The sequence below is a fragment of the Pimephales promelas genome, chromosome 3 (assembly GCF_988280905.1).
Source record: "Pimephales promelas chromosome 3, fPimPro1.hap1.1, whole genome shotgun sequence".
In the NCBI taxonomy this organism is placed as follows: Eukaryota; Metazoa; Chordata; class Actinopteri; order Cypriniformes; family Leuciscidae; genus Pimephales; species Pimephales promelas.
In genome coordinates, this window is record NC_142771.1 from 19492630 (window position 1) to 19518227 (window position 25598).

The following is a 25598-nucleotide window of genomic DNA, read 5'->3' on the forward strand; positions in this document are numbered from 1 at the left end:
CAATCTCTTTATGAACTTTAGTGTGAAAACACATTGGCATCAATAAAATGTTATTTTACCTTTATATTTTGTAAGCTATTTATTTCATACAGCCTTTATGTATTCGACTGATGAGAAACTATAATGTATAATTGTATGATATCATTGGAAATAGAGTGTGCCTAGTCCTACAATATAACATGTTTAGAGTTAATCAATTTTAGACATGCATGTATATACACAAGAAACATAAAAAACAGTCTATTGTAACAATTCTTTAAATTTTTAAAGTTTATTGAAAATGTTATGAGACAAACCTTATAAAGTTAACAGTCTTAATGGACTCTTTCCTATAGAATATCGCACAATAGTAATGCCTACAACTGAACTGGAATATACACATTTCAACAGTCAGTATGTTGAAATTCTATTCATTTCTTAACATGCAAATGAAACATTAAATAACATGATTTTACATTAACATGTACTTTAAAAGAGTAGATATTCCTGACAAATGCATATTTCATAAGAAATCTTCCAACTGCAATACTGGCAAAACTATTATATATTCAACAATATTATAATATTGTACTCAAAAACATATAAAAGCAGCATACAATAACAGAGGAAAAATAAAATCAGGAGTGCTCCACATAATGTCCAAATAAATGGTCCAAAAATATCTTATAATACTCTTATAAATATAATAAATGATGTAAATTGAATTACAAAAGGAACTTAACCAAAAATCAGTCCCATTGCCCATCTCATACCTAATCCACCTCCTCAATAGTGGGCCCCTGAGCACCAGCCCCTGAGCTGGCACGTGCCTGATCCCCACAGCTTCCTGGCATCCCACCCTGATAAAGCTTAGTGATGATTGGGTTGCAGACTTTCTCCAGCTCCTTCAGCTGATGTTCATACTCCTCTTTATCAGCCAGCTGGTTGTTCTCTAGCCAGCTGATGACGGCATTGCATTTCTCAATAACTTTCTTCTTGTCATCCTCGCTGATCTTGCCTTTCAGGTTCTCATCTTCCACACTGCTCTTCATGTTGAAGGCGTAAGACTCCAGGGAGTTTTTGGCAGCAATCTTCTCCCTTTGCAGATCATCTTCAGCTTTGTACTTGTCTGCGTCCTGCACCATTCTCTCGATCTCCTCTTTGCTCAGTCTGCCTTTGTCATTGGTGATGGTGATCTTGTTCTCTTTTCCAGTGCTTTTGTCCACCGCTGACACATTCAGGATTCCATTGGCGTCAATGTCAAAGGTCACTTCAATCTGCGGGACTCCACGTGGTGCAGGTGGAATTCCTGTGAGCTCAAATTTACCCAGCAGGTTGTTGTCTTTTGTCATGGCCCTCTCTCCCTCATACACCTGGATCAGGACACCGGGCTGGTTGTCTGCATAGGTGCTGAAGGTCTGGGTCTGTTTGGTGGGGATGGTGGTGTTGCGTTTGATGAGGGCCGCCATGACTCCACCTGCAGTCTCGATGCCCAAAGATAGCGGCGCAACATCCAGCAGCAGCAGGTCCTGGACATTTCCAGATGTGTCACCCATGAGGATGGCGGCTTGCACCGCTGCACCATAAGCCACTGCCTCATCTGGGTTGATGCTCTTGTTCAAGTCCCTGCCGTTGAAGAAATCCTGCAGGAGCTTCTGGATCTTTGGGATTCTTGTGGATCCACCAACCAGAACGACATCATGGATCTGAGACTTGTCCATCTTGGCGTCTCTCAGGGCTTTCTCCACAGGCTCAAGTGTTCCCCTGAAGAGGTCTGAGCACATCTCTTCAAAGCGTGCTCTGGTGATGGACGTGTAGAAGTCGATGCCCTCGTACAGCGAGTCGATCTCAATGCTGGCCTGAGAGCTGGAGGAGAGGGTTCTCTTGGCTCGCTCGCACGCTGTCCGCAGCCTCCTCAGTGCCCTCTTGTTCTGACTGATCTCCTTCTTGTGTTTCCTCTTGAATTCTTCTACAAAGTGATTCACCATGCGGTTGTCAAAGTCCTCGCCACCCAGATGAGTGTCTCCGGCTGTGGCCTTCACCTCAAAGATGCCATCTTCAATGGTCAGGATGGACACGTCAAAGGTGCCTCCACCCAGGTCAAAGATCAGGACGTTGCGTTCTGCTCCTTTGCCTTTGTCAAGGCCGTAGGCGATGGCTGCAGCCGTGGGCTCGTTGATGATTCTGAGGACATTGAGCCCAGCGATCACTCCAGCGTCTTTAGTGGCTTGCCTCTGCGAGTCATTGAAATAGGCAGGAACTGTGATAACTGCATTTGTCACATTCTGCCCCAGATAAGCTTCAGCAATCTCCTTCATCTTCACCAGGACCATGGAGGAAATTTCTTCAGGATTAAATGTCTTGTTTTCTCCTTTGTATTCGACTTGAACCTTTGGCTTTCCGCTATCACTGATGACTTGGAAGGACCAGTGCTTCATGTCAGACTGCACTACTGGATCATCAAATTTCCTGCCAATCAGCCTCTTGGCATCAAACACGGTGTTGTTGGGGTTCATGGCCACCTGGTTTTTAGCTGCATCTCCAATGAGCCTCTCAGTGTCAGTGAAGGCAACATAGCTGGGTGTTGTTCTGTTCCCCTGGTCATTTGCGATGATCTCCACTTTTCCATGCTGAAACACCCCCACACAGGAGTAGGTGGTGCCCAGGTCAATTCCAATGGCTACTCCTTTTGCTGATGACATTTTTTTTCACAGGTAGTTAACAGATTACTGTAAGAAAATAGAAATCAAAAAAATGTTTATAATTACATAAAATATTTAGATATTGTACAAAAAAGCATCAGGCAAAAATAAATGAACAGCAATATGAAAAAGGAACGTCCCCAGACTAAATAAACAAATACATGTATATGTAAATATATTTTTTAAATTATTTTATAGAGCACTAACGTTTACAGAGTGTTACGAGTATCAATATTGGTACTGGAAACAGATTTACTTGATTTACTACTTGTAGAGCCGGTACACAATTAGTAGCAGCCTATCAGTGAAGCCTTAAAGAAAACCGCAACAAGAGTAATACAAAATATGCTTACTTTAAAATGCTTTAGTCGTGGTAGTAGGCCTCGAGTAGATTCTTCAACGGACTATTTTTATTTTTAACTGTCGCCAATTTCTTTCTTTTCGCCGTAACTCAAGTAAGTTCTGTTGAAACACTGATGCCCTGAACCTGCCATGCTGTTTATATACAGAGAGCGCTGCCCACATTCACATGTTCTAAACAGTTCTGGAACACTCGTGCTGAGCTGACCAATGAAAGGCGAAAAACCCAGACAGTTCCGCCCATGCCTTTCTATGGTAGCCTATGGGCATCGTCATGCGCTTTCTGGAGCATTCGCTCAGATTCTAGTCATTATCAACTTGCTTAAACATAGGCCTACTAGTCGTAGACTAAGTTATGTTTTAGCACGCTTAACATTAAGTCATTTACTGTAACTAAAATCTAGTTTTGGGTTTTTTTCTGTTAGTCAATCCTAAAATGATGTGTATGGATTAATAACATTGAATAATAAAATGTATAATAATACAAATGAAAACATTAGGCTATAAAATGGTGATTGACGCTACCCTGCTCTATAATCTCGATTTTACAGAAAAGTATAATTCACATATCCTTATAATTCAGTAAAATGAGAAATGAGTGACAGCCATAAATTCCGGTTCTATACTGACGTATACGCAATGGTTGAAATAGTACAAGATTAACAGATAGCCTAGAGATCAAATGTTGTTATTTTGCAATAGACCTATACTGTTTTTCATGAGAACTGTTTTTGCCCAGTTAGAAATTGTATTACATGTAAAATACCTTGTAATGTTAAGCCATAGTCAATGGCACTGACTAAATGAAAGTGAAAGAGACATCTTTCTTTAGTCACATACTGTCCATGAAGGAAAATATCTCAAACTAAAACATCAGAGATTATTTATTGATTACAAAAATATGATTAGGCCTACTTGTAATTTGACAACTTCTAATCGCACACAAATCCAGCTTTAGTGGCTACAGCATTTTAAATTTGCAAAGGTTTTCTAAGACATTATTCCATAAAAAAAGTATATGTGGTCAGTAGACTATTGATTACTAGGAATTATTGACTTTATATTTTGAACTTATATATTATTTTGAACTGATATTTACTATTCTGTCTGTATCTGTCTGTGATGATGATGTGTTGTTAGTTGTGTAATCAATCTCTGACCCTAATTGGTTGTAAATTTATCTTTACATTGATTGGTCATGTGAATGATTATTTTAAATGGGATTAAATTTGAATGTTTGCATATGCCTGATGAAGGTCGTGAGACCGAATGGCTTAGACAATTTTGATACTCATTTAGAAGTATAGGCCTAGGCGAGAGTTCCATGTTTTTTGTAGATTTTTTCCCTACTTTTTCCCCACTCACCTATCACCTGCAGGAGTGTGTGATGGTGTTTGCTGAGAAGAGTAGCCTACTGCAATACTTGACCGGATTTGACCTGATTTCTAAAGAAACACAAATTCCGACCAAAAATAGATTACTTCATGTTGGTTGAAGTAAGTGTCAATTAGAAACTTGTGGACAATTACACATACCAAGTTTGGTGACTGTAGGTAAAACGAATCCCCCAGCTAGAGTTTCAATTATTAACTATATATATATATTCCTACAGTAGATGGCGGTAATGCTCTTTTTAAGAATGCGAACTGCCAATAAGTTCAAAGAGGAATAAGCTACAGTACAGTAGGTGGCAGTAATTTACATGTAGAGTCAGCGTATATCGCTAAAACAAGAGAAGAAAAAGCAAGTGTAGTGAGTTGCTTTTATTCGGGTGTTTTATCGAATTTGTTTTGTTTTTATACTTCGGTAAAATGTCAAGACTGGATAAGTTACATTCTAATCTGATGAAGCGAATGTCAATTATCATTCGTGAGATTTGGGTGGAGGTGGAAGCGACGGTGAATGACTATCAAAAGGAAGCAGCCCAAACACGATCAGAAAACGCGAAGCTGAAACAACAGCTGAGTGATGTTCTGAGGAGGAATCAGGCACATTTAAACGGTAAATTCACTCTTAAACAACCCAGGCTGGGTGCATTTTACCGTTAACGGGATTTTAATTGTGAAACTTACTGACACAGAAGCGTAGAAGCATTTATTTACCACTAAGTTTCTGTCACCTCACTGGTCTAGCCCTTCACTGTCGTATCCAGCAATTACAATCATACAACAACAATAATATAATTTTTAACATAGTCTGTTGAATGGATATTTATCAATTAATTGAGGATAATAACACATTTAAATTCAGAAAAAGAGAGGGGGAGAGAGAGAGGACAGTGGCCACAGCCGCAGGGCCACACGGAGAGGAAAGATGTTATCTGAAAACTTGACTAGTCCAGCACAACCATGTTAAATGATCGCTTTTACTGATTTCTTTGTTTGTATTATTAAGTTATCAGTTATGTAATGTCAGTGTGTGGACGTGAATTTATTAAAAGCAGGTAAACCTATAGGAATTTGTAATCCATACATTAATATCTTTAATTATGATGATGTTGTTATTTTGATTGCTAGATACGACAAGACCAGTGAGGTGACAGAGTGGAAAAGAAATCTTTTTTTATATATATAGATAATGAATAGAGTAACGAAATCAAACAAATCAGGTATGTATAGTTATAAACAACTATTCAAACATACATTTGCTGAACATATACTACTACATTTCAAATATTGAGGGTTAATAAATTGTTGTTGTTTATAGAAATTCATACTTCTATTCAGCACAAACACATTAAATTAGTTCAAAGTGACAAAACAAGAGTTAAGACATTTGTAATGTTGCAAAAATATATGAATAATATGTATGAATATGAATTAATCTATGTATAAATATAACTTTTTTTATAGATAACAATAAGAAATGTTTCTTGAGCATCAAATCATAATATTAGAATGATTTCTGAAGGACCATGTGACACTGAAGACTGGAGTAATGATTCTGAAAATTCAGCATTGACATCACAGGAATTAATTACATTTTAGAATATATTACAATATAAAACAATAATTTTACACTATTAATAGTATTACTGTATTTTTGATCAAATAAAGGCAGCTGTGGTAAGCATAAGACATTCATTTCAAAAACAAAGATTGCAACCCCTGACTTTTGATTAACCAAGAAAGATTCCTGTGTGTGCGCAAGTACACTTGGCAATCTTTCTGATTCTGATTGAATGGTTGTATGTTGTATTAGACATTAAGTCTTAATGAATGGGCTTGGTGCTCGTAACCCAATGCACAGGACAATGGTAACACCAGAATAAAAAATATTTATGATTCTGAAGCTGAAAACAGAATTATTTTAGACGAATATGCTTGCACTCTGTCACTGACTAGATGTTGGCTACTTTTTACTGGTAACGTAAGACATTTGGCATTATCAGGACCCATAAATATTCCCCTATTGCATTATCCTCCATCATATTCAACATTATATAGTAGTTTAAACTTGATTTTTTTTTTTCATGCACAGTAATTTTCATTTTGCGTGACCTATACACAATACATCTTGTCACTATCCACGATACATATTGTTGCATTTTTGTATTGCGATATATTGTGGCAAGATATATTATTACACCCCTAGTCAGTGAAATGTAATTCTGCAGTAGCGCTTTTTACTTTGACACCAAGCTGTCTGTCAAACAGGTTTCAATTGGATAAAACTTTCAGCCATTGCAAATATTTACTTCTTCCACGCCCAAAAAGGTCACTCTGTACATCCTTATGTTGCTTAGAACTGATATCCATATGTTTGTATGCTTTTCATGAATATAATAATAATGACCCTAGCTTCTCTTAAAATGACCAATACTGCAACTAAGAACTGAAGTAAGTACTATTAGGGAATGCTGTTTTTTTCATCTTTTCTTGCTTTCACCACACAGGACAAGTCCACTATGTCTCTCCTGATAAAGCCTCATCCACAGAAGTGCCATCACGTGGGTACACGTCTCCAATTGAATCGGAAGACCTTGAGGATCAGCAAACGGAGGCCGATGACCAGAGTCAAGATTCACCTAGTGAACCGAAGCCACGCATACTAGATGCCGTTTCATCCTGTAAGACCGAGGCAGAGGACAGGGAGTCGGCCCATCAAAAAAATGCAGGTGAACGACTCTTTCCTCAGTTCGACAGCTCGAGTGCGGATGAGACGTGGGATGTGACCTTGCCCACTGTTTCAACACCAAGGATTAAGATTGAGCCCGAGGACACCATCATCACAATAACATCTTCAGTTACTACTACCCCTGTCCATGCCGGTCCGTGTCAGGACTCAGAACCCGCTCACCAGCTGAGAACAGCCAGTGACACCTCAACCACGTTGAGGAGACTGCAGCGAAAGGATCGCCTTCGCACACGATTCACCAAACCTAGGAGGGCATCAGCGAAAGATCAGGATCACGAAGGACCATATAAGTGTAATAAATGTGGAAGGCAGTTGAAGGACTTTGCAAAGCTGCAGCTCCACAAGAAATTACACGATAGATCCTTCATCTGTCACTGGTGCGGCAGAAACTTCTCCAAGTTTGACTACCTTCGGATGCATATGCGCACACACACCGGAGAACGGCCTTACCGCTGCAACTGGTGCTCAAAGACCTTCAGCCAGAGCGGGAACATGAGGAGACATGAGCGCACGTGTCAGAAATTCAATGAAGAACAGGCAGCGCATACTTTTGAAGAAGACCAACCGCTGTCCGCAGAGTGACCAGTGCATCGTTGTTGACAGGTCGCTGCAGGCGCACCTCGAGAAAGAACCCCGCATTGTGATAGATATATTGGGATTTTTATTACTTTAAGGATATTAGAAGCTTCCATGTTACATAAAAAATACAGAAGACCGGTATGCTGTTTGACTAACAATTTTATGACATTTCCAGTTAATATGTGTGCACAAATGTCTCCAGGAAGCCAAACAATGTAAGAAAGGCTTCGCTTTTCCATTTTGAGGAAGACCACTTTGTGTTTTGTACAGAGTACCATGAGTTACCATACCTCCAGACTGATGTTGACTATTATAAATACTCCACAGAGAGCAGTATTTAGCCTGAAATATTTTTAGGCAGTACATAACTATAAAAATGTATATTCACTAGAAAGGAATGAATTTTAAAATTGTATTAATTTCCATTATTTTTCAAGGCCTACACATCAACATTTTAAAATTCAAGGTTTTTAGTGACTGCGGGAATCACTGAGAGGACAAGTTAAATATAAAATAGCATATTAGGAAATGAATCAATGTGGTAGACTGAACAGTAACATTTACTTAAACTGAAAGATTGTCAAAAGAAAATTATGTAATTTTAGAAAATCATGACTGTCTAACATGTTTAAACAAGGAACTTTGTTGTATGTAACAACAAACACTTGAATAAACTAGATGAAATGTAATTTGACATCTCAGTTATTGTATCTGAGGAACATGTTAATGTGGACATTGTGAGGATACTGTATGTGTGCATAACTAGGGATCTTGTAAATATTTTACTTGTCATTTAGAACATGTTGTTCTACTTAAATCTGCAACTTTTAAGTACCGCCCAAAACTAATCGCTATGGAAAAATAATTGCAATATAACTGTGTTGATTAGAGGTTTTCAAAACTTTTTAATGACTTGGAGTTAAATATGATTTTTTCCAGTGGAGTAGGTTTGATTTTGGTGGGGACGGGGACAACAATTTTCTTTGCGTGGGACCCATTTCTTAACTATATATATATATATATATATATATATATATATATATATATATATATATACAGTGCCTTGTTAAAGTATTCGGCCCCTTGAACTTTTCAACCTTTTGCCACATTTCAGGCTTCAAACATAAAGATATAAAACTGTAATTTTTTTATGAAGAATCAACAGGTGGGACGCAATCATGAAGTGGAACGAAATTTTATTACATATTTCAAACTTTTTTAACAAATAAAAAACTGAAAAATTGGCCAAGCAAAATTATTCAGCCCCTTTACTTTCAGTGCAGCAAACTCTCTCCAGAAGTTCAGTGTGGATCTCTGAATGATCCAATGTTGACCTAAATGACTAAAGATGATAAATAGAATCCGCCTGTGTGTAACTGAGTCTCCGTATAAATGCACCTGCTCTGTTATGCACAGAAGAACAACGAACCCACCAGACAGGTCCGAGATAATGTTGTAGAGAAGTTTATATCCGGATTTGGATGCAAGATTTCCCAAGCTTTAAACATCCCCAAAGAGCACTGTGCAAGTAATAATATTGAAATGGAAGGAGTATCAGGCAAAAGTTTGAAATATCCAATAAATTTCATTCCACTTCATGATTCTGTCCTTCCTGTTGTTGTTGTTGTAAATATATGTACATTCAATCTGGAAAATTATTTTCATTCTTACTTTTAATTAAGATGAAATTGTATCATTTATTTTACCCACCATAGATAAACTTAAAGAGAAACATAAAATATAGACTAAAGAGCCACCATGAATCTCATTATTATTATTTTTACAATATTTGAACTCTTTAGTGGAGCCCCTAGAATCTCCTCGAGGCCACAGTTTGAAAACCCCTGACCTCCACCCAACTTGACTTGTTTGTTTGGCCACCGACAACTTATGTCAAGTCAACACTGAAATATTTGAAAACCGTGCTTAATCTTGTATCTAAAAAGAACACCGTTTAAATACTAGGGTTTTGTGTTGACTTCCACTCTAGCAGGTTTGCTTCCCTCCCACTAATAATTTGCATAATGCCTTTTGCTCTGCAGCCTGACGGTAGCACTACTTCTCCTGTGCAGTAGGTGGCAGTCAGTCGTTTCCTGCTGCCTTTATCCTTTGCGATTAGGAGGCGAACGGCAAACTGAGTGTTCATGCAACTGGGATAGTTAGCCGTTTCAGTGGTTTCTCTTTGCTGCTAAATTGCAAAGATAAAACAGCCACAATGACGAAACTACAGCTTCTTCACCGCGCCCTGAACGAGCGTCTGATGGCCGCGGTGGAGCAGATCATGGAGATGGTTGGCGGGACTGTGCAGGAGTACGAGGAGGAGACGATCCGGGCACGGAAAGAAAATGAGATTCTGAGACGGAGGCTCCGATGGATGGAGGGGGCCAATCAAGCCGACTGGCCAGGTACGACGACACCGGGATTAATGTAGTTGTTAACGAAAAATATGGTGAAAGACTTATAGCAATATGTGACGAAAACTTTGGGGGGCGGAGACATGGTTGCTACTTGCTAGTGCTACACAGTTTTGTGCTCTTCAGCCTATATGGACTACCGCGGGTTATTTGTTGGTGAGATAGTCTGCGTGCATTCAGCTTCTCGTTTTCCACTGCAATCCATGATCATTATACAGGAAGTGAAATATTTGCCATCAGGTCCGTATGATTGATCGCAGCTGCATTAGACCGAAGTAAACATAGTGTGTTTTGTATGCCTGTTGTTTTCCATCCAAAAAGTGGAGGCCGGTGGCGCGCAGAATAGAGAGACCCCCTCTAGAGTTCACTGGAAAAAAACTTCTCCAGTCAAAAACTAAATATGAGACTAAATATATTTTGCATTTCCTTTTGGGTTAAATCAGTACATTTCATCTCCTACAGCTTCTTAGTTTCTTGGGCTGATAGCAGAAATCGTACTTGATCTCATCAAATTGTTGCTGTTTTTTTTTTGTTTTTTTTTTATAATTCTCAGGCCCATCAGAACCCATTACGCTTTCCATCCCAGATGAGTCCAATCCATCCCCACAAGATGAGAGTGCTGTCAACTTTGGATTTGGACAAGAGTCAGAATCACCTATAGTCAAAACAGAGACTGCTGATCACCCGGTGTACGGCGCCACCACATTACCTCAAAACATTGATCAGGGATCCGACGTTGCTGGGACAAGCACTGGTATTTCCTATGGCCTGGCTGACGGTATGACCTGGGACTCTGGCCAAAGTTACATGGCCCCTCTGGACTTTGATCCAACTTCGGGTACCACCAGGGTCAGGCACTGGAGAGGGTACAACAGAAGGCAGAGGATGTCCTTTGCCTGTCCAGACTGTGGTAAAGTCTTTGGAAAGGAACAGAGGCTGTTGATTCATATGCGGATCCATTCCTCCGAGAGGCCGTACAAGTACCGCCGGCGCAAGGCGTTCTTCTACGGTGACAATAAGAAAAAGAAGAAACAGCTAGCCCTTTCTCAGGTAAACATCAGCACGGTAATTGAAGTCAACATGACAGAATTTACACTTTTTCATTTTTTTTCTCATTGGGAAGCAGAAGCATTCTGTTTTTCTGCCTCATTTGTCACATTGAATATACTGATTCTCTCTGAATATGTCGTTTTTAGTTATAAAATGCCTTACAAATGGCATTTATTATTCACTAGGGTTAGGGCACAATGTAACAGGACCATATTGGTTTGCCAATATTATCAGCATTTTATTTTTATCCATACAAGCTGATATTTTACATTTAATTGTACTTGCCCAATGCCCACGTCCCCAATATTTACATTTTACTGTAGGTTACATTCAAAAATAATAATAACACCTGTTAAATTTAATTTTAGCGAATACAATAATGAATTATACTGTGCAAGGCATTATTGTGTTGTTGTGATGCATTGTGATTTTGACAAAATAGTATATCAGTTTTTATTTAACATTGAATTTTTAAATATCTTAAATATATAGAAAACTAAAAAATAAGGTTCTTTAATTGTAAATTGCTAATATGGTAGATTAGTCATATACCTTGTGAAAAAAACTCCACTGTATGGGAGGACTAATAAATGCATGCTTAATGCCAGTGTTGTTTTTCTCTCACGCACAGCTATCAAGAGGAATAGAGGATGATCTGTCAGATTGCTCTGAGCAAACCAACAGGAGTAGCGCATCACCTGAACAGCTAGCACCAGACCAAAAAGAAAAGCCAGCCAGCATGTCTACTGAGAGTGACCACAGCAGTGATAAAGAACCAGAAAACAGAACTACTGCTCCTGTGCAAAATCAAAGGAAAAAAGATAATAGAGCAAACCAGATGGAGGTTCATTGCCCTCATTGCCCCAATCGGGTGTTCGCTCGGCCCTGTCAGTTAGCCATGCACATGAAAACCCACACGGCCAAAGCTCTTGTAAAGCGTCCGGATGAGATGATGGATGTGAAGATGAAACCACCCAAGGTATTGCACTTCATGTTCTCTAGTGTAAGAAATAGTGTTTGTAGATATGAGTACATGGATATTTTCTTTCCCTCACACATAAGCCCTATTAAGGAGGATGTAAAGAAATAAATCAGTCATTGAAAAAGCTATCATCAACCATTATTCTGAACATTTTGGGTGATGTGCGGGACAGATTTGGGCTTTGTAAACATTGTGTGACTGATCACTGAAATTTAAAACTGCCGTATAATGTTATTTAATACAATAAGAGGTCAAAAAAGTAAAACAGGCACAGCTAGAGATCTCACACCACACAGTTTGAAGTATTGTTTGTAGGGGTGGAAATCTCTACTAGGCACCTCACGATTCGGAGAGCTGCGATTATCGATTATCTGAATCTTTTTGTGTGTGTGTGTGACTATAAATACTTTGCTTTTAAAAGTACAAAGTAATGACCCATAAAGAATACATTTTATATTTTATTAATATTGCGAAGAACCAACAGGAAAATAAATGTGTGCCTGAACTAGGTGCATACTTGTAGTAAAGTAATAATATAACAACGACCGGTACAGCCGAGTGTTTTTCCTCCTCTGGCTGGAAACGTGTCTAATGGCTTCTCATATTTGTCGTGTTTTCGAAATATTTTAGTTTTATTCTACAAAGCTCACAACTAGTGTGACAACCTTTCCCCCTTCAACTTCAGAAGCCAAAATATTTCCACATATCAGCTTTTAACGAGAGGGTGTTTGGATTTGGCGCACAGCCAGTTATGTGCACGCCACAGACGGTCCGGGCACTGCACATCCGCGCTTCAAAATTCCGTCTTTCGCGTTCCATCAATAATACGCGTTCCGTCAATAATCGATTTTTTTTTTCTTCCCCCACCCCTAATTGTTTGACCAAGTTGGGTTTTTTAATGGCTGATGCTGATACCTAGAAAGTAGGTTGGCTGCTGTTCAATAATAACATATTGTCCAAGAACTTGCTGAAATGAGCAGAAAACTTGTTTTACACAACATTTACTCAAAATTAGCAAAAAAATTGTACATTTTATTTAATAGACTTTATATACTGTCCAGAATTTGTGGGGGATAAGCACATCATAGTTATTGGTTGATATCTCAAAATAAGCAAATAGTTGCTGATTAATTGGTCTTGCTCTGGCCAATATCTACGTTTTCGACATTATGTTTGAGAAGTTAACTAATTGGCACCAAAGTGTATGAAAAATGACCTCTCCATAGTAGTTCGATGAATTCTAAGACAGTGAGCGCTTATATTAGGATGAAGCGAACACGTTTGTACAGCTACAGCCAATCTACGAAGAGAACAAGAAAGCAACTACTGAAGCGGATGCAGTTTAAACGGTGAGTTTGAGGTCAAAATTGAAAGTTCTGAAAACAAGAGCTGGTATGTTTCTCGAAACACACAGTTTATGCAAACAAATGTCTGCGACTGCTATGTTACCTGAGGAGTTGTTATTTGATTTGGGATCAAATTGATTGGAGCCTTTGTGCATAACAATCAAATCAGCTATAGGTCTAGCTAAGTAATCATGTTCATTTTTCTTCCAGAGAATGTATTTTATGGAATAAGCTTGAAGAGTGGATTATGGGTTTATCAAAAGCTGAATTGAACAACAATGGAATTGTACCGTAATTGTACCAAATGTATCAGCTGATAGTACTACATTGCTAGTTGTCTACTACACGGAAAGAAGGAAATGCTGAGGGAGGTTTATCATTACAAGGCAATCTGCCATTTGCATTCTATGGAAATAAACAGGAAGTAATATTATAGCATTAGTTGCATTTATCTGAAAACATTGACTGGTTATAGCAGCAGATTTTAGCGATATGATCGATCAAGCACTATTGATTATCCTATAGTTGTAATATATAGCATTTTATTCAACTGCTGTTTATCATTGACAGATTTTTAAGTCATGCGATGTTTAGAAGACCATTTATGAGAAAATGGTTATTTTCTGTGGTGCATCCTGGGGGACCCCTGGTTGAATACCCCGGCTATAAAGCATTAAAACTACAGTAGTCAACATTTGAACTTGAATTTTGAACAATACCTGTTGTCTTCGGACAACTTTGATTTACTTTTTTGACCCACTTGGGTTAGGCAAATGTTGACTAAGGCAGTATTACCAGTGAGCCGAAGAACATGCTGTTATTATTAAATTCTTTTTGTTACTATCAAGTCGATTATTATTATTAAATGTTTGGATAATTTTATTTTTATATGTCTGCTTTAACCCCTGCATTTAAGTTATTCAAGCCATTTCTACAACTGATTCAGTATGTTTTATAATATATTAATGTTATATGTTGTTCTATAATATATTTAATGTATCAAGTATCACAGCTAAAGTTTAACAGAAAGCTTATGCATGTTTTTCTCATTGATTCACAGGTGACGTATGGACCGCAACGCTGTTTTAGCAAAGTTTGGGACTACTTCTCAAAAGATGCGTTTGGCGAAGTCATCTGCCATCAATGTGCAGCCAGAGTTAGCCAGGGGTCCAGCAAGGCTTCTCAGAAGAACACCTCTAATTTGTGGTCTCATCTTAGAATAAACCATCAACATGCTTTTTTAGAGGCGAAAGGGTTCAGCCGACAATATGCTGATCAATACAATATGCCGGTCAATATGCTGATCAATACAACACAGATTAAATTGGAGCCTTTTGAGCCAGATGAACATGTTGCAGAAGGAGAAAATGAGATAATGAAGGTCTTGATGCCAGAAGAACCATAAAATGGAAATTTGTAAATATGTGTATAATAAAAGTAGAAAATCACTGTTTTACATGTATACAAAATAGAAAATCACAACCTTTTTTTATTTTTATGTACCATTTGTGTATATATACAGTGCAGTTGAAATGCTGTGATTTTAATAAAATTAGTTTGAAATGAATTGTTTTTCAGTCATTCGAGTCATTTCTGTGGGTGGTTTGGCGGTTTACAATAATATATTTTCATCGAAATGCTATGAGATTTTGGTGTCAGTGTATGTTACTTTCAGGTCCACTGTTAAAGACAACGTATAAATATGCGGTGACTTTGTATGACTTCTGTAAAACGCACAGCCATTCATTCACTTTCACATCCAGGGCATATTACACTTGGTGCTCATTGCATGTGGATTTCCTTGCTCCTCTCATTGTCAATTGGACTTGCATTTCTTTCAGAAGAAACTAAAAAATGATTCAGTGAAGAAGGCCAAAGTTAAGGGCAAAAGGCAGTTCCATTGTCCAGAGTGTGACAAAGCCTTCAAACTGGCAAACAATTTGTGTTTCCACATGAAGACCCATGAGGCTGAACATTCTCGGCCAACTCGCAAGATGCCAATCCAGACTGAGGTACCTGCTTACACCATGTAAATTTTGATCTGGATATGTGATCATTTCATTTCATGTTTTCCTATTAATTGCTGATGTTTGTATTTCTCTTAGCCATCTAAAGAAGAAAATATGGAGGCAGTACCTAAAACTACAGAAGTACAGAATTTGCAAGAGCTAAAGAAAACGTTCGCCTGCCCACATTGTGATAAAGTGTTTATCCGTGAAGGATGGCTGAAGCCGCACATTCGCACTCAACACCGGAATAAAAATAAGAGGCGTGGCAAGTTTGACAGTGGCCTGAAAAAAGCACAACGTCCTTACTACCAGGTTGGTATTCAGATTTGTTATTAAAAAGGTAAATGTTAAAATATACTTTTTAAGACACCGGTAATTGTTTTGATTTTATTTCTACATAATAACCCAAATTCCTTTGTACTGATTGATAAGCAATTGTGTAATGGCACAACTGTAAAACAGGGAGTCAATCAGGAGTCTAAAAAAAAGAGTAAAGAATCATCAAAGGTCAACGCTAAACCAAGTCAATCAAGTGATGAGTCCAATCTGGTTGTTGCTGGTTACCTCCAGGTTGGTTTTTTTTTTTTTTTTTTTTTTCATATTGGTAATTAAATATGAAATTGTTACTAAATACTTGCTGAGACACACATTTTTGAACTTTTTTTTTTTTGTATAATAACCCAGACTCCTTTTTTTTATTCATGGATAAGAAATTGCGTAAACGCACAACTGAGACACAGGAAGTCCCTAAGGAGTTGAAACAAAAAAATGAAGAAACAAAAAATTTCAAAGATAAACAACGTCCATCAAGTGATGAATCTAACCTGGTTGTTGATGTGCCGCAAATCACTACTGATCTTCCTAAAAGGGGGACAGATGAATCTAAGTGCGCTCTTGAGCAATCAAATAAAGACACTTCAGACTCATCAAGTGCTACAAAACTGAAGAGGATGTTTCTGTGCAAAGAATGTGGCAAAGAGTTCATTCATGAAAAGAGTTTAAAGAAGCACACAAGGAAACACCAGGGACGTAGGTTGCATGAAGAAAAGAAAAGGAAAAGAGAGCAATATCTAGGGGAAGATAAGCTTATGGAAGAAGAAGGAATGAGATGGGGGGAGGAAAAGAAAAAGAAGCTTGATAAGACATCAACAAGTAATCTCAACCCAAATACGGTATGTGTCTTACAAAAACCTGAAGAATGATCCACATCCGTCTTTGCATTTTTATAGTTTTAAATTACTTTAAATCAACCAGAAGAGAATCAGAAAACTCAGGAACCCAATAAGCACCTTCAAGGCTAATAATGTCTTTCTGAAGGAACTTTCACTTATTTTCCTATTTTAGAAATAATTTTTGCGTGAAGGCACTCATTACATATATTAGCCCCTGCACAAGTATGTATTAAATTTTTTTTTTCTCGTACCCCTTCAGCAGAAACCTCAAGGATCCCCAAACAAAGAGTTGCGGAAAGACAAAACCAGAGGTCAAGGGCCACTACCCTGCCCATTTTGTGGCAAAGTTTTTGCTTGGGAAATGCGGCTTTTGATGCATATGCAGATTCATAGCGGCGAGAAACCATACTCCTATCGGCAGCGCAAGAAACGGTTTTATGGAGACTTGAAAAGGGGCCAACTCCCTAAAAACCATAATCAGGAGGTAGGAGAGTCTATGCGATAATCATTTTGACCGATTGATTCTTCCAGTTTTATTTCTTCAAGGAAAAAAAGAGGAATTGTTTGTGCAATGAATCCTAGGTCATGTTGACTCAAAAGGCTGTTGTTCAAGTCATTATGAAATTGGTTGATTGTCGATTTCCCCCAATACAGACTCCAGAGAACAACAGTGACAAGTCTGAAGAATCCATGGTTGAAGAAACGGGGAACGAGGACGAATCTACACATCCGAGCAGCAGTACAACACGTGCAGTTTCTGGAGCTCTCGCAAGCGGTACTGAGACCCCTGGAATGGAGGACCAAACTGGCAGCCTCAGCCTTCTACCTCAGGCAGATATTGAGAAGCCTATCACCTGCGATAAGAATAATCAAAGAACCAAATCTGAGATAATCAAAGATATCTTGAGCAAATTCAGTTTACAGCCAAGGATTGTTCTAGAACCAGTTATGACTGAATTTAAGTACAGGAGCTCAGTGTCTGGAGACTTAAAATCAGGTTGTTCTAAAAGAAGTGGCTTGGAGCATGAAGAAACACCATGCTCAGGAATGGTTGATGAAATGGTAGACGCTGTGGAAGATGAAATTGTGGGTTCCAAGGTTGGCATAATATCAGTGGAATGCTCTGGACATGGCATCCAGAACAAGCCTGCAAAATGGCAACATGTTATTCCTGAGACAGAAATAGTCCCTGTAGAGGTTGGATCTCCTCAGCATGATTCTCAATCAGAAGTGGAGCTTGGTAACTTTGGGGGCCCACTGGCCGTTGAATCCTCTGAGGGGAAAAACACAAAAAGTCAACAAGAAGAGGACTATGACTGTTATTATTCTGGTGTTTCCAAGAAAACAGCCATAAACCAGCTGCCGCTGATCATAATTGATGATGAACTAGAACAGACAAATGAAAGACCTGCTGCTGAACATGCTCTGTCTGAATGTGGAAGAATGAAGTGTGATTCAAAGTGTGATTGTAATAACATTTCTACTATGAAGTTAACTGTAATCCCACCGACTAGCGATTTAAAGTCTTTGTTCAAGGAAACTAGTTCTGGTGACATGCAGAAGAAAATTTACTCAGAATCAGATCTCGTTGTCCTCTCAGATGGTGAAGAAAATGTTGTTGAAGATGTGCTGAATTCTTCCAGAGGTTTAGATGAAAAGAAAACTGCCTCAGTGCCTAGCGTTCAAAATGAACAGTCAGTAGTGGGCAGCAATCCTGGAGAAAATCCTTCCAGCGACTTCATTTTTTCAGCATCAGATGCAATTGAATCAATCACGACTGATGAGTCCACTTGTGTTCATGCCAAATCTATTGAGAGTGCCTCAAACCATACTGATACTGAGGTTGTAACAAGTGAAAGAAATGATCAGAGTACCTCAATTGACCGACTCACCAGAGACGAGATGGCTTTTAATACCATCAGACAAACAGAGGACAACCCCATGAGTTCAGTGGAGAATAGATCGTGTCAAACAACTGTTACGGTATTTGCTGATCAAGCATCTACATCAGAACTTAATGATGACAGGAAACCGCTAGAACTTGTCAGTGGCAATGAGACAACCTGTGAGCAGACAGGTATGCAATAGTAGCAGATTGGAAAGTACAACACGGACTCAAAAGTAAATCTGTTCTTAATCTGTGGAAATTTAAAAGAGATCTGTAAATAAATGAACGGAGAAATCTAAATTTATAATGAATTAAATACTGTTTTTTTTTTTTAAGTTTCTTAAATGTCTGAATCTATTCTGGATGCTTGAACTGACATCTCAGGGGAAAATGAACCTTCTGTACAAAATGTTAGTTTTTTGTAAAAAGTTCTGAAGAATTTTGTGTGCTCCCAAACTCTTCCACAACCCGTCAAGTCTGATGGTAGTAACAACTGCTCAAAAAAACCAAAGCAAGCTCTATATTGTCGATCTAATGGGAAGGATAGAACTGCACTTAAAGTGTGATCACACAGGAGAACCTGTGTATTGACAAAGACTGTACAAAAGGGAAAGCGTTATTGAAAATTTTCACAGTTAAAAATAAAATCAAGCAACCTAGAGACTCTAAAATGGATTGTAAGAACTCTTACTGATGGAACACTTTTTGGGAACATGCTCGGATTTGTTAGCACAACAGGAACCCAGCTGACTCTTGCAAAACCCAGGAAGCTGTTGATGCAGAATTGGCAAATCCAGCTCCAGACGTGATCGACATCTCCAGACTTCTCCAACTAATGCTTCTTATCTAATATCTCAGATTCAGGTCACTCTATTCCAAACCCTAGGAAATGTGAAGCAAAGGGCAACCATACTCAAGACACAAGTCCACCAGTTCTAGTAACAACCCAGCACAGAAAATTTGTGATCCGGAACCCTCAAGCCCTCCCAATCTTGACTCTTGCCAGAATGCTGCCTCAAAAAACAATTATCCAAAGTGGAGGGGCCTCTTGTTTCTGACAGCAGCACATATCAAAATGATATTGATGACCAATCCTTAAGTCCACCTGCTCTAGATCCTTGCCAGTGTGTTAAAATATTTATCCTCATTTGGAATCTTCATTTAGTACAACAAGGAAGATCTACCATCTCCCAGATCAGCCGTCTAAAAGAAGTCAAAGAAAAGTTGTCCAAGTTCTCATTCTCAGGTTGTTTGCTTTTTTTTTTTATTGAATAGTGTTTTGTTTAGTTTTTTTTCAATGCAAGTTTTTGTTGCTGTATATTTTAGGTGTTAAGCAAGTGCAGATATTGAGTGCTAATATGCAAAAACTGACCATGCAAAGCATTTTGACTAATCTAATTAATTGAATTTATTATGCTCTTTTAATGTTTTTATTAATTATAGCTTCTTTGTAAAAACAGGGTCCTGGATGCCAAAGCCGTTCCACGGATGACTTATTGAAGATACATCACTGCTGTTACTGCAAGCAACCACATTATAGAATGATGGATCATCTTCAGTCAGTTCATCCTAATGAGCCAGATGTGGCAAAAGCTCTTACCTTTGACAAGCACTCACAAGAAAGGAAACATCTCTTGAACCTCCTTCAAACTAAGGGAAATGTTCTACACGGCAGAAAACGTGATGTAAAATCATTTAGGATGTTTGCTTCAGACTGCTCATTTGATGATAGTGTTTATTGCATCTGTTGTTTAGGGTTATTTAGCAAGAAGTCTTTTGCTACCCATTTAGAGCAGTGCAAGGGCAAATCAATTGAGAGAGCTGAGGATAGCTGTGGTGAAATTCCTCCCGATCCTGGGCCCATTCCTTCAACTTCCACACTCACTTCCCTGTGGAGTTCAGGAGAGATTGATGCTAATCTAGAACCATTATGTTTTTATTGCATAAATACCCCCTATGAATCAGAGCAGCTAAATTTGTATAATGAACAAGACAGTTCTTTCCATCAAGATGTCACATGCAGTGTTGGGAACCCAGATGTCTCAAGTCCAAATAAGGGGGTTAGAAATGATGGGCAGACAGAGGGTGCTGAATTACAATTCAATCGTTCCCCTGAATATGAAGCCAGCTATGATTTTAAGTCGGATAATTTTTCAAATCCAAGCCCTGGTCAAGAATCAACAGACTGCAAGAATGAAGAAATACTTATCCCAATATGTGATGTCGCTCAAGAAAGGACAATGACAGAAAATGACGTTCTCAGAAATCCATGTGATGATTTCAGTCCACCGCTCGGCAACCAAAATATGTCCAATGACCGCGTGAAAGACCAAACCTATGGATCGCGAAGAAAGAGGAAGAGGAACTCACGTGTGCAAAATGAGGTAAATATCATTGTTAAATGTGGCATTCTGCAAGCAACTTTGTTCTTCAGGACTCACTATTATTAGATTATTTACATTGAAGGATATAATCTCTTTACAGTTGTTCACATATTGACATACTCACTTTTTTGTTGTTGTTTAAAACTGGTTTGTAAAAAAAGTTCTGCTCTGGGCTAAGCCAAGTCCAGCCTTCTGATAAATATTTACACTTGTTGCACCAACTAAAACTACGACCAGGCGCAACTTCACTGCGTGTCCACTCTGACACATTCTACCCCATTGCTAGTTGAGATGCCATTCGCAATAATAAAGAACTGAACTTGATTGACATAAGAAATGAAACCACTGTGCCATCTAATTTCAATGAACAAACGTTAGCTAACGAGTCTCCCTGTATATTCTTACAACGCAGATGGTTATTAAACGTCCTAGGTATGTAAAAAGATATTTAAAAGTCGGAAAATGTCCCTGCTTATTAAATCTGAGTGAGCTACATACAAACAATGTCAAACTACAGTCAATGTCAAAGTCTTTTTGTCTGAATGTAAATGAAATGTCTATGACAGTACTTTTGATGAACAGGTTAAGCTGATGTTTTCTGTTTGTTTCCCTTTTAATTGTAAAGTCCCTGATCTTGGATTATGACTCGCTAGGTGAAGGGGAGAGGCCCAATTCAAAAAAACATGTCTGCCAGCACTGTAGGGCAACTTTCTGCACCTCCTACACACTGCGCAGACATGAATACACTCACACAGGTCAGTGTGCAAAACCCTTGTTAACACGCATATTAGAAATATTGCAACTCAAAGCATGCTAGTTACAGAGAAGAATCAGGGTCATTCTCATGGCTGTTTTTTTTTTCATACAGGTGAGAGGCCATTCTGGTGTCATCACTGCAATGTGGGATTCATCCAGAAGTATCGCCTTTTAAAGCACACATTTGCATACCATGGTGAATTTATTAGTTGTTGTTTTGATTTTTGCTAAATTTTTAGTTTACTTTTAGTTTAGTTTATCAGGGTGTCGGAAAAGGTCTTAATTCACCCAAACAAAAGTCAAGGCCTTAAAAAGGATTTAAATTAGAGCAGAAAGTCCTAAGGCCGGGATGGACCAAGCCAACGGTCGGTTGTCAACGTCGGGTGTTTCGGGCTAGTTTTTGGGGTGAGCTCCACACATCGGCGGCAGTTTGCCAAAAATTTAGCTTGTTCAATCGGCATCGGGGCCGTCGTCGAGAGTGGAAACGCAAATATTTTCATAACAACATGAGCTGCTTAAAATAAAGAAAACTATCGACATAGCTGATGATATTCAAAATGGTATGCAATTACTGCTTTGTTTAGGTTTCGTACATGTCGTATATCATCGTTTCAGTTTCTCCTTTTGAATGATTAATATAATATTGATACCTGCTGAGACAGTTCATTTCTTACATGGAAGCACAGAACTCGCATGCTAGTTTGCAGTTGGCTGTAGTCTGCTGTGTTTTTTTTTGGTCCAGACGCAGCCAACGCAAGGCGACAACACCGTCGGTTTTCGTCGTTAGTTCTCTGAAGTCGGCTTGGTGTGTCCCAGGCTTTACATTCATAAAGTTATGGCTTTAAATATTGTATGCATTGCATTTTGTCCTGTTTTCAAATACAAACTTCTAAACATCTTTAAATCAAAATACATTTACTTAAGGTGCAAATGTATAATAAACAGTTAAACAAAATTAAGTGAACAAATATCTGTCAATGAGTAATGAAAATTTGAATTACGTTGATTTTTCTGAGCCCATTGGCGGATGTTGTTTCAATCATTAAAATTAAATTATTATATAACTATTTAATAAAATAAGTACTTTATTAATGTTATGGATAGGCTAAATGACACACTGTCAATAGAATATTTTACCCTTGGGAACAAATTTTTAGATGATGATTGTTTTCATTCCAGTCAAAATGGTCTCATAACAGTTCTCTACATATTATTTACCTTCATAAAACCTGCAGAATCCTAGTTTTATGTAATCAAAATTGTTTTGTTTTGTTGTTATCATCTTCAAGGGGACACGTTAACTAGCACAGACCAACAAAAACTGAAAAGGCCAAAGAGAAGAATCCAAGGTGGAGAGACATCGGTCAAGGACGAAGCTAGCCTGGAGGTAAAGTGATTGGTTTTTTTCCCCTCTTAAATAGAACTTACTTTTTTATTAGAGAACAGAATAAAAACTTCTTTTTTATTGACAGCCATCAGCAGAGAGTCCAAAGGATTTACCAAAAGCTGTTAATGATGACACTGAGGGAAAGGTTACGTCCACACAGCAAGGTAAAGTTTCTGGTTGTCATGAAACATGCATAAACAGCATCAAAAGTCCCAAGCATAACAAGATTCTGCTGGGTCATTAAAACAAGACATTGAATTTCCTGATTTTAATGGCATTTAAAATGTCTTAAATATGTGTATTTATTTTCTCCCAGGCATTACATTTTGAGATTTTTTACATTTTGCTCTCCTCAGCAGAGGTGTGTGGGGGAGTGTCTATAAAACATGATGTTTCGAATTTTAATGATATGCTGACTTTATCCAATATGTCACTCACTTTGCAAAAACCAAACATTAGGAGTGCATTTATTATTCACTCTGTGATGTAGCCTATTATTATGCAGTTAGAATGCCTCCAAAACTCAGGGTATGTATGTAGGAGCATTTATAATTATTAATTATTACGGAAAATTCCAAATGCTGAACCGTTGTGGGACAATAGATAGCAGTGCTTCATTAATGAATGAATGATTTGTGTCCACAAAAGCGTTTTAACCCGCTGAAAATGACTAGCTGTGGTAGCATGTCCTCCCTCATTCGGCTAATGACCTGAGGGAGCAGAAGTTAGAGGAGCATAGAGGAGCAAAAGGGGCCATCTGTGGGCCAATGTGTCCTTTTCCTTCAAAAATATCATCAGACAGTGGGTATTCTTTTACTTCCACCTAGCCGAAAATGCAGTAGGTGTCTGTGAGAGGATGGGGTCTCCATTCCCCTGGGGGCGGTCCGTTCCGGGATAGAATATTTGCTCCAGGTTTAATGGAGCCCGCAAACGTTAAGCTTTCAGGAGGCAGTCTGTTTAGAAGAAGGGACCCGAGTCTGTCCTCATGATAGCCTCGTAAAAAAAAACACTTTGGTGGACACACAGCCTTAAGACCAGACACTGTCACTTGCTTCGTTCCTGAATGAATCAGCGTTTGAATGAATTAGCTGTTGAAAAAAATTTTTTTAAATGAGCTGTTGAAAAGGTTAGAAAATTTGCCTTTTACAAAGGTAAAAATGCCCCAGGAAAGCAATTTAAGGAGGCAATTATTTCCCCTTAATTGAAAAGTTAATTTATGTCAGCTGTCCATGACAGGCCTAAACCAGACACACTCACCAAAATCTCATCCAATTATCGTTATTGTCAAAATTCCAGAAAATATAGATAATTTCTGTAAATATCCTTAGGACCCTTAGACTACATATTCTTTTTTATATCTTCAGGTCTTAAAAAAAAGTCTTTCAAAAGCCTAAAATTGCAGCAATCAAAGTATATTTTGCTGAATCTTTAAAGTTTGTAACCCTTTTGTTGTTGTTTTTACCCGACTGAATATGCTTTTGTTTTAGACACGGAAGCGAGAGGGTTTCACTGGGAAGAAGCAGGACAAAGCAAAGTCAAAGACTATGACACCGATTGCTAGAAGTTATCGTTTACATCATGGTGTTGCTTTTTTTTTTAAGTTACAACATGTTGGTTTTATTTGTTTTGAAAATATGTTTTGCAGTGTTTGCATAAATCTAGTAAATATTAAATAATTTTATGGAATGGTTCATTTCAACCTGTTGTATTGTACAGATAATAGCATTGTTTATTAACTAACTCCAGATTGAGAATAAAAACAAAGGTTAGAGAAATCTAAAGGGTGTATTGTTTTTTTGTTTTGTTCGTTTTTGCGTGTTTGGGGACACATATCGCTCATATTGATGCAACTTATGGCAGTTTGTTTACAATGCAAGCTCATAAACGTCTCATTCCAAAGTTGAGACACTAGACATAATGAATTATTTATTGAGAAATTGTTTGATTGTTCATTATTATACACTATTGTACAAAAGTTTGGGGTTGATAAAAGTTTTTGTTTAAAAATGAAAGTTTTGGTTAATGCTCTGTGAGACTGCATTTATTTAGTCAAAAATGGTTAAAAAACAGTTATATTATATTGGTCTTCAGTGTCACAGAGTCCTTCAGAAATCATTGTAATAATCTTGGTCCTCAAGAAACATATTATCATCAATGTTCATAAGTTTGTGGAAACGTGACGCATTTTTTCCAGAATACATTGATGAATATAGTTTATATTTTATATGTCTTTGCTATCAATTTTGATCAATTGTAATTAAATATTTTAAATATTCAAAACAATCGTACTGACCCTGAACTTTTAAAAGGTAATGGCAGTCTATAAACAACTATAAAAACTGTTGAACCTGATTTATTAAAAATCATAAATTTCATATATTGATGTATTAAAAATCTTTCATTTCATGATATTGGTTTCTATAAAAAAAAAAAACTTTTTTTACTTTTATTTA

At 37.9% G+C, this 25598-nt stretch overlaps 3 protein-coding genes across 10 annotated transcripts; 2 read left to right on the forward strand and 1 right to left on the reverse strand.

Annotated features, from left to right (window-relative positions):
• Nucleotides 1-252: 252 nt before the first annotated feature.
• Nucleotides 253-4595, reverse strand: LOC120489688 (heat shock 70 kDa protein). 2 transcript variants are annotated; one of them, XM_089128424.1, is made up of 2 exons: nucleotides 4407-4595; nucleotides 253-2708 (listed from the first exon to the last, which is right to left on the reverse strand). In XM_089128424.1, exon 2 carries the CDS (start codon nucleotides 2679-2681, stop codon nucleotides 753-755), a length of 1929 nt encoding a protein of 642 aa, XP_088984550.1. In that variant the 5' UTR covers nucleotides 2682-2708; nucleotides 4407-4595; the 3' UTR covers nucleotides 253-752. The 2 variants fall into 2 exon arrangements, with proteins under 2 accessions (XP_088984550.1, XP_039542621.2); XM_039686687.2 differs by lacking the exon at nucleotides 4407-4595 and adding an exon at nucleotides 3035-3218.
• On the forward strand, nucleotides 4534-7890 carry LOC120489689 (uncharacterized). 2 transcript variants are annotated; one of them, XM_089128425.1, is made up of 3 exons: nucleotides 4902-5042; nucleotides 5558-5649; nucleotides 6937-7890. In XM_089128425.1, exons 2-3 carry the CDS (start codon nucleotides 5619-5621, stop codon nucleotides 7758-7760), a joined length of 855 nt encoding a protein of 284 aa, XP_088984551.1. In that variant the 5' UTR covers nucleotides 4902-5042; nucleotides 5558-5618; the 3' UTR covers nucleotides 7761-7890. The 2 variants fall into 2 exon arrangements, with proteins under 2 accessions (XP_039542622.2, XP_088984551.1); XM_039686688.2 differs by lacking the exon at nucleotides 5558-5649 and having other exon boundaries at nucleotides 4534-5042.
• A 1931-nt stretch (nucleotides 7891-9821) lies between these two features.
• LOC120489394 (uncharacterized) lies at nucleotides 9822-24926 on the forward strand. 6 transcript variants are annotated; one of them, XM_089128428.1, is made up of 11 exons: nucleotides 9827-10162; nucleotides 10725-11221; nucleotides 11853-12200; nucleotides 15391-15561; nucleotides 15655-15870; nucleotides 20079-21002; nucleotides 21628-21757; nucleotides 21871-21954; nucleotides 23048-23145; nucleotides 23231-23309; nucleotides 24633-24926. In XM_089128428.1, exons 1-11 carry the CDS (start codon nucleotides 9973-9975, stop codon nucleotides 24704-24706), a joined length of 2811 nt encoding a protein of 936 aa, XP_088984554.1. In that variant the 5' UTR covers nucleotides 9827-9972; the 3' UTR covers nucleotides 24707-24926. The 6 variants fall into 6 exon arrangements, with proteins under 6 accessions (XP_039542106.2, XP_039542105.2, XP_039542107.2 ...); XM_039686172.2 differs by lacking the exons at nucleotides 20079-21002; nucleotides 21628-21757; nucleotides 21871-21954; ... (1 more) ...; nucleotides 23231-23309; nucleotides 24633-24926 and adding exons at nucleotides 15991-16128; nucleotides 16269-16730; nucleotides 16993-17214; nucleotides 17385-19365 and having other exon boundaries at nucleotides 9822-10162; XM_039686171.2 differs by lacking the exons at nucleotides 20079-21002; nucleotides 21628-21757; nucleotides 21871-21954; ... (1 more) ...; nucleotides 23231-23309; nucleotides 24633-24926 and adding exons at nucleotides 15991-16128; nucleotides 16269-16730; nucleotides 16990-17214; nucleotides 17385-19365 and having other exon boundaries at nucleotides 9823-10162.
• The last annotated feature ends 672 nt before the right edge of the window (nucleotides 24927-25598 follow it).

Excerpts from the sequence above, each read along its gene's own strand:
- LOC120489688 (XM_089128424.1), bottom strand. The coding sequence starts at position 2,681 with ATGTCATCAGCAAAAGGAGTAGCCATTGGAATTGACCTGGGCACCACC.
- LOC120489689 (XM_039686688.2), top strand. The coding sequence starts at position 4,853 with ATGTCAAGACTGGATAAGTTACATTCTAATCTGATGAAGCGAATGTCA. Across the intron at positions 5,043-6,936 it reads GAATCAGGCACATTTAAACG|GACAAGTCCACTATGTCTCT; the intron begins GTAAATTCACTC and ends TTCACCACACAG.
- LOC120489394 (XM_039686171.2), top strand. The coding sequence starts at position 9,973 with ATGACGAAACTACAGCTTCTTCACCGCGCCCTGAACGAGCGTCTGATG. Across the intron at positions 11,222-11,852 it reads AACAGCTAGCCCTTTCTCAG|CTATCAAGAGGAATAGAGGA; the intron begins GTAAACATCAGC and ends TCTCACGCACAG. Across the intron at positions 15,562-15,654 it reads AGATGCCAATCCAGACTGAG|CCATCTAAAGAAGAAAATAT; the intron begins GTACCTGCTTAC and ends TATTTCTCTTAG.